At 36.5% G+C, this 8,712-nt stretch overlaps 1 protein-coding gene across 1 annotated transcript in view; it reads left to right on the forward strand.

Moving 5' to 3' along the window:
- Positions 1 to 236: 236 nt before the first annotated feature.
- Positions 237 to 8,712, forward strand: part of LOC138158756 (polypeptide N-acetylgalactosaminyltransferase 11-like) — a 71,784-nt gene continuing 63,308 nt past the window's right edge. Inside the window, 1 exon segment of the mRNA XM_069084947.1 lies at positions 237 to 522. Coding sequence (XP_068941048.1) covers positions 237 to 522 — 286 coding nt within the window.

Here is an 8,712-nt window from a genome sequence, read left to right on the forward strand (position 1 = left end):
TAGCACCTACGTCTGACAATATACGTATGCAACGTTCTGTCCACAGGTCCCTGCTTCTCTGCCAGGCGCTTTTGCTTCATTTTTATTCTCTGGGACCATTGTTGTTTTTTTCATTTGGCTTCAAAAGAATGCTGGGGGTTTTTTAATTGAATTGGAGTCTAATGATTTATTTAAGAGGACATTTAAGCATCTAAAAAAACTTTTCTTTCCTTCTCTTTCAGGAAATTGAAATTATAATGAAAAATATCAAGACTCAATACTTTGGCCATGGGTGCATTTTTACATCTTTGATCTGTACTGTGTTGCTTTTTATTTATTTAAATTATGTGGAAATGAACCAACTTCTCAAGAATTTGCCCCTCGAGAGTGCTGGACCCCATCAGGCATTTCCTACAAAATTGTCTTCCAATTTTTCCAACATCCCAGAACAAATAAGGCCACAGTTAAAAACCAACAATGTTGAGAATAAGTTAGATCAGGATATTAAAGCCACAAATAACATAGTGATTTCTCCTGAACTGGGTAAGTGGATTTAGCTTCCATTATTAGCTATCTTGAGAGTATAATTTAATCATTGGAAGATTTAGAAAAAAATGCTTTTCAAAATTGTATTTTCAACTGAATGTTGCTTAGGATTTTATCCTTTAGGTCACAGTAAAAAATCATCTTGCCTTTTTTAAAAATTAGATTTCATATTGTCAGTGATATGACTGCTTTTCTATGATTTTATATGGGCATCATGAAGTAGTTCCTCCATGCTTTTCATACTCTAATTAGTGAACTGTGTCCCATTCTGGTCTTGATATCTGATGAATGGTTATATGCCCATTGACCCTGAAATACTTGACTTCTCCCCTCCTCCATTCTAGAGAGTGGGGAGGCAAGCTGACATTACTCATAACAATAGTACATCAGAGAGTGCATAGGGAGGGAAAGGCATAGAACCCTGACTTTTACCTTAACATTCCAGAAAAGTTCCTAACAAGATGGACTAACATATTGGCTCTTTTCGACTACTAAGAATCCCTTCTCTTGACCTGTTTTGTTTTCTGTATGCCGAGTAGTTGCTTTGGCTCACACTTTAAATTTTTGTTTTTGCTCCTGGATTGCTCCAGACAAGTCTTGGCTTCTAGCAATCAACTCATTCTGGGTAAGGAGGTATCTCAGCAATCACTGTGGAAGACTACCAACTGCTTCACATGGCAAGTGCCAACCTGGCCCCTATGAGATGTGGAGAAACTAATAATAAAAATCAATAATGGGATAGAAAAAATAATGGGGGGGGCAGCTAGGTGGCACAGTGAAGAGAGCACTGGCCCTGGAGTCAACAGGACCTGAGTTCAAGTCCGACTTCAGACACTTGACACTTAACTAGCTGTGTGACCTTGGGCAAGTTACTTAATCCCTATTGCCTTGCCTTCCTCCTATCAAAACAAAAAAGGAGGAAAAAATAATTTTTTGAGGAAAGATGATTTAATGACTTTAGTTATCTATGACAAACAGTGAGATAGAACAAAAGACATACGAAGTGAAGCTGTGATAATTTAGGTAACCTATTTAATTTGGTATTTTCAATAAGCCTTGACTTCATTTCTCCTTTTGACATAGATCATACCTTGTCAATCAATCTTGGTCAAGTTTTCCCATAAACCCTTGTAGCAGCAAGCACCCCAAGCGTCCTCAGGGTTTGCAGCTACCACAGGTTCTTGGATCTGCTTTGTTAAAGGAAAGCAACTCAAAATGGGTTAACAAGCTTACTTTAATCAGTCAGACATATATCGTTTACCTTGTTCAGGAGAAATGGTCAGCACCCTGAACCTCAAAGTATACAGGCATAATTATCAAGACAGAAACATCAAGTAGACAGATTTCCAAACTGTCCAACCATTACATCCATACCCAGTCAACATCTGAGTTTCCACATTCTGGGTTTTTCAAAGCCGGGGGACTCTCAACAACGGCTTCCCAGAATTCAGATCAAATCACAGAACATTTCTCAAAGTGAGTCCCAAAACAAAGCTACACATCAGGGCTTATATAGCCTTCTCCTGGCTCAGAGAATGTAACAACCTTATTGACCCACTGGCCAATCAAAAAGTATCTACTGAAAAACCAGCCTCCCACCCCAGGCTCCAGGTGCACTTTAGCCTAGGGGCAGGGAAGATCTTTAAATCTGCATTTCCATTACAACCCTCCATAGAGAATATACTAAAATGCCAGGGAGGTTTTCCTTCTGTCCTGTAAGTATTTTTAGAATGCTGAGTTGTCCAATTCTCACTACCTGACAGACCCATGTATATTTTATGATCATACATATGCTCTGCAGTCTCTTTTTTTTGCCACTCTCTGCAAGCACATCATTCTTGGTAACATTCTTTAGCCTGCCTGTGCCTAGTATGCATCACTGCATTGCTCTCTGAGTTATTTAATTCTTTTGAGATTAGACTATTCCCCAATCTGTGGCCATATAACATTACTAAAAAAAATATGGCTAAGAGAGTGGCTTTGTGACAGAGAATAACTTGAGATTACAATTAAATTATTAAGATCATTAAGTCTTAAACGAGAGACCAAAGGTCTTAAAGGTGCATATAGTGTTTTGTCACTGCTGCTAATCAAAGGTATGGGCTTTAAAGGAGAAAGACATTTAGGAAATGAAGAACTGGTTAAGAAGAAGGCATCTGAGAATGAGATTTAGGTTTCTGGACCATAGCTTATAATATAGGAGTAATAGTCATTTGGCCGAGGATGGAGTATACAAAGAAAAGGCTGGTAAAACTGTTTGCCTGGATTCTAATAAATCCATTTAAAGGGAATTTAAGCTGAAAAGAAAGGAGGAAAGGGAAAACTTACATCTATCCACCACAATATGAGAAGAACGGCAGTAGAAATGCCCAGAAATTGACACAAAACAAAATTCAAAAAAGATAGCAATAAAACCCATGGTCTTAGATGTCTGTATCCAAATGTATAAAATGTGGATAATAAGCAAGGTGGAGTAGAGATCCTAAATCTGGGACACAAATTTAACCTTGTAGGTATCATTGACACTATACCATGGTACCCATAACTAGAATATGACTGGAAAAGTATGCCTTATTCAAAGGGAGTGGGATAGATTAAAAAGGGGGGAAGGACAAGAAATATATATATATATATACACATATAATATATACATGCATGTATACACATACATACTATATATACACATACATATATACATATATCACACATATACATACATAGATATGTATACAAGCAGGAATTTGAGGGTATGATGGAGAGGATTTGGATAAAGATTAGTAGGGACAGAAATAGAAGTGACAGTCATCAGAATATACTATAGACCAACTAGACAGATAAAGGAAATAGAAGAAGAGTTTAGGAAAAAGATCACAAGTCTATCTTGAAGCATGATATAGCAATGATACGGGGAGAGGGTGTTCAGATATCCAAAAACTTGCAGTTGCTCTCTCTGTCAAAAGCAGAGTAGTTAATAATTTCCTGACTTGCCTTTATGAAAAGCTCATCCTTCAAAGGCAGAACAGTCATAGAGGGAAATTGCTATTCTAGACTTGATTCCGACTAGCCAAGAGGAACTGGTTGTTGAAGTAGAAATTGTGGAAACCTTTGAGAAGTGATAACTACATTTTAAAAATCATAATAGAAGAGGGGAAAACCAGGTATAGTCTAACATGCACTCTAGATTTTGGAAGAGCAGTTTTCAAAGAGTTCAGAGAACATAGAGGAGGATCAAACAGACTAAAATTCTACAAAAATTATCCCAGGAAGGATAGAATGCTCTCAAGAATTAAATTTTGAAGTCACAAAAAGAAACAATTCTAATGAGAAGGAAAATGGGAACATGTTTAAAGAAGCTAACATGGGTGCATGGGGAGCTCAGGAAACAACTTTAATTTTTAAAAGATGTGGAATATGAATATGGCACAAAATATGAAAATGTAGAATCTTCCTGTAACAAAAGTGACAGGTATACCAATACTCAGAATGAGATGAGGCTGAGGAGGAAAATCATGGTCAATGAAAACTGCCCTAAAAACTATTTTGAAAAACAGAAGGATTAAAAACAGGAACAAATGCCTAGAGCTGATGGAATGATGATAAAAGTCAATGGAGAGAATACAGAACCACTCAACTCTAATATTTATTCTGTTTTCTCTGCGGAAGATGCAGAACAATATTTGGATTGGAAACAACTAAAAAAAAATGGCAGCTATTTGGTAAATCTATCTGTTTATATCTGTAAGTATGTAAGGTTTAAAGGGGCTTTTAAAGCTTTAAACTTCAGCATCACTTCTGTGACACCTGTTCATGCCTGTATGTATGTGTATATATATATATGTACTTGTGTATATATGCATTTTTGTGTCTATTATATACATGTGAATGCATGTTTCAGGTTCCTGAAAGACGTAATAGATATAGTTGCTAAGTTACTGCCAGTGATCTTTGAAAGATTATAAAGAAAAGGGTCTATTAGGACTGAAGAAAGGCAAATAACTTGATTGTGGAAAACTATAGTTCAGTGAGCTTGACTTCCATTCCTGGCAACATTCTAGACCATTCTATTCCATGGATGGTTATTGTATAAACTGATTCATTAGAATATGAATTCAGTTATCAAGAAAGAAGCTCGCAGGAGTTTACTAATTTTCTATACTGTTGAGATGAAAATATTCCGTTATGAGTAAGAAATTAATAGGAGACATTTTCTTGCTTTTCATTTTGACATATATCTACAAGTATTCTTCACAGACTACCAGGAATATATCTGGAATAAAATAATAGAAACATATTTTGCCCTTTGAACTTTACATACAACTATGTTGATTAGGCCCAAAAGAATATGGCTAGAGTTAATTTAAAAAAAAAAAAACAAAGAGGAGGTTTACCATTTTGGAATGAATTTTATGTTTGCACCTGAAAGACTTGAAGGCAGAAGAATGAATAGAAGAAAGAATAAATCAGGGGTGGGGAACCTGCAGCCTCAAGGTGACATATGGCCCTCTAGGTCCTCAAGTGCAACCCTCTGACTGAATCGAAACTTCACAGAACAAATCACCTCTAGGTCCTCAAGTGTGGCCCTTTGACTGAATCCAAACTTCACAGAAAAAAACTTTTATTAAGGAGATTTGTTCTGTGAAGTTTGGATTCAATCAAAGGACCACACTTGAGGATCTAGAGGACCACATGTGACCTCGAGGTCACAGGTTCCCTACCTCTGTACTTAAATCATAAGACCAGAGAAGAAAATCATGTAACCAAACTGAAAACAATATACCATCTGACAAAATAATTTGGAATCATCAACTCACATGATTAGAGCTGTCAAGATATCTTAGAGATCACCTAATTCAAACTTTTCATTGAGCTCCAAGGAAATAAAATGACTGGCCCAAGGTCACACAATCTAATAGGGCCGTATTCCTAGAAGTGCTTTTAGACTTCTATTACTCTAAATTACATTTTATTTTGGAAAACATATTCTACCTTGTCTTTCCTGATAGGTTTAAATAGTTTCTAAATAAATTTCTTTATTTTAAGACTATTGTGTCTTTTGAAATTTTTCATGTACTAGATAAGTATATTTGGGCTCCAAAGTGAAATTCAGTCACTCAAATTGCTTCATTAAATTACAGCTAGACCATTTGAATACTTTTTTCAAAAATATTTTTTCCTCTTTCAAATTCTTTTGTTATCTTGGGATATTATTCTCTCAGACACCCTAAGTATCCAGCAACAGTCAGTCTGGGAATTGTTATTCTAAAGAAACATACTAGAAAAATTCTGAATAATATAACCAATGGTGGATATTTTTCTAGTTTTCTTGTGGAAGAGTTAGAGTAGTGAACAAAATATGTTTTTAGAACATACTTTAAAATGCTCACACTTCTACTGCTAAAAAGAAACACAGTAGGACACCTCTGGCTGACCTCTTGTGGAAAATGATCTTTGTACTGGAAAGGGCAGAGCAACAATGTCTAAGTTGGAAGTTGTTACCCAAGGTAAATAAGGGGAGAATAATAAAATGACATTTATAGAGCCCTTTTAAGTTTCCAAAGGACTTTATATCCTTTAACTCATTTGCTCCTCACAATAATCCTGTGAGGCTGGTACTGTGATTATTATTGTCTCCACTGTAAAGATAAGAAAATTGAGACCCACAGAGATTAAATGATGTGCCTATGTGCAAACAAATGAGTAAAGGTCAGAGTCTGGATTCAAACCCAGATTTTCCTGACTCCAAGTCCAGCATTCTATATACTGTACCACCATGCCCCTGATGCATTCAGGTCATCTGGTTCCTCTGGTATGAAAAAAAAAACTGGCAGAAGGGGCAGCTAGGTGGCTCAGTGAATAGAGCACCAGCCCTGGAGTCAGGAGGACCTGAGTTCAAATTCAGCCTCAGATGCTTGACACTTACTAGCTGTGTGACCTTCGGCAAGTCACTTAACCCCAATTGCCCTCCCCTCCCCTGGTAAGATATCTGGCAGTTCTGATTCCTGGCACACTCTCAGTGGATCTTTGATAGCAATAATAGCCTTTATGTAGAACTTCAAGGTATGCATCTCTTTTGAACCTCCCAATAATGCTGAGAGGTAGATGGGACTGTTATCCCTATTTTACAGATGAGGAAACTGAGGCTAAAAGAGATTAACTTACCCATGGTCACACAACCAGTAAGTGTCCAGGACAAAATTTGAACTCGGATCTTCCTGGCTCCAAGGCCTTTGTCCTTGGTGTTTGTCTTGATGTCTCCTTTTAAATGCTCAATAATTATCCTTTTTAAAAAGGAATTTAACAATAAGAAAGCAAACACCTCTGAGAGAACACCACCTTTATCAGAATGCTGTCTGGAAGGTGATATGTCTAGCCTTGGTCAATTAGGAAAGGTGAAGAATTAGTATCAGAGCTCTGAGATGTGTTAATGAACTAGATTTATTTTTTGATTGATGCACATAAAAATCTTATAAAATTACCAATTAGGAAATAGTTTATTAGAAAAGTAAAGTTTGACGACGAGTTTGTATTCTCTTGGCATATATTCTATGCTGCTGGAATAGTCTATGAAATCATATTTATAGGGACTGGATTCAGGTCTGAGTTATTCTTAGACCCAAGTGGCCTCTTGTTGCCTCCAGGACAACATACAAATGCTTCACCTTGGAATTTAAAACCTTCGCGATCTGAATCCAGTTTACCTTCCCAAGTTTGTTACACATTAACTTTTTCACACAATCTCTATTCCAGCCTAAATGACCTATAGTACTTGCTGTTCTTCAGGCTTGATTCTCCATTGTTCTCTTTCATCGCTTTGCATAGATTTTCCACTTTTTATCCCCATGAGGAGAATGTACTCTGTCCTCCACCTCATAGAATTCCTGCTTCATTTCATGAATCATGTCCTACAGCAAACCTTGCTTGATCTCTTTAGTTACTGGTGCCCTTTCCGGCCTTCTCCAATTATCATACATGTACTTATGTTCACATCTAGCATCCCACTGATATGCTGTAAACTTCTTGAAAAAAGAGCCTTTTTCCCTTGTTTGTGTCCTCAGAGTCTAAGATAGTGACCAACACCTAGCAGGTATTTACAAATACTTTTTGGATTGCTCAAGATTGGATTTTGATTCCCTATATCATAGCTGCTTCAGATTTAGCCTTCTGAACTCCATTTAGTGACTAAGAACTGTGTAGATTAGAGTTTTTCCAAACATCCCTTACTCCAGGACTTTACATTATATAATGTTTTATAGATGAAACTGCAAAAGTTTGGGCATTTTGTGAAAGTTCTGACTTTCATCATTTTTTGCTTTAGTAGCTCTGCTGAAATGAATTTATTTCTCTTTTCCCAACAACAGAAAAAATGCAAAGCTAATTCATTCCTTTTGTTTGTTTGTTCTGTTTTGCTTCTGTTTTTTTCTGCCAAGGAGAATGACCTTTGAACTGGAAAGAACAGAACAAAAGTGGCCAATGGATAGTTTATACTTGATAAGTAAGGAGATAGTAAGAAAGTATTTAGCCTCCCTTGATGAATTCCAATCATCTGATAAACTATATCCTTGGGTACTGAAAACACTTGGTAGATGTAACTGATTAACTATTATCAGCGATATTTGAAATATCATGGTGAACAGGAGAGGTATTATAGAACAAGAGTTCCAATATTGCTTCCATTTTCAAAGAAGAGATTTAAGTCTACAAACTATAGATGAGTTACCTTGACTTCGATTCCTTGGAAAATTCTAGAATGTATTAATAAAGAGATGGTTGACAAACATTTAGGAAAGGAAGCAGAGATGACAAAGCATGATTTCAGAAAGAATGGGTCTTGACAGGGTAGCTTTATTTCCTTTATTGGACAGGATTATTCAACTGGTGGATCAGGTGAATACTATAGCTAGAGATATCTAGCTTTTAGCAAAGAATGTGATAAAATATCTCATGCTAATCTTGTGGAAAAGTTGTAGCCATACAGGAATAGGCAAGAGTATATTGAGATGGATTAAATACTGATTGAATGGTAAAGCTCAAAGAGTGATCATTAATGGTACCATGTGTAATGTACTGCCAAAAGAAAGGCAACTTCCCAAGGTTCAGAATACCAGCATAGGTGCTCTCCATTTTATTCAGTGACAAACCAAGAACAGAGAAGATCAAAACATGACATCATTCCAAATACAGCATTTA

This window comes from Petaurus breviceps, unplaced genomic scaffold, assembly GCF_028583685.1.
Source record: "Petaurus breviceps papuanus isolate PSGF00001 unplaced genomic scaffold, PetGlider_PUasm1.0 115, whole genome shotgun sequence".
NCBI classification, from domain to species: Eukaryota; Metazoa; Chordata; class Mammalia; order Diprotodontia; family Petauridae; genus Petaurus; species Petaurus breviceps.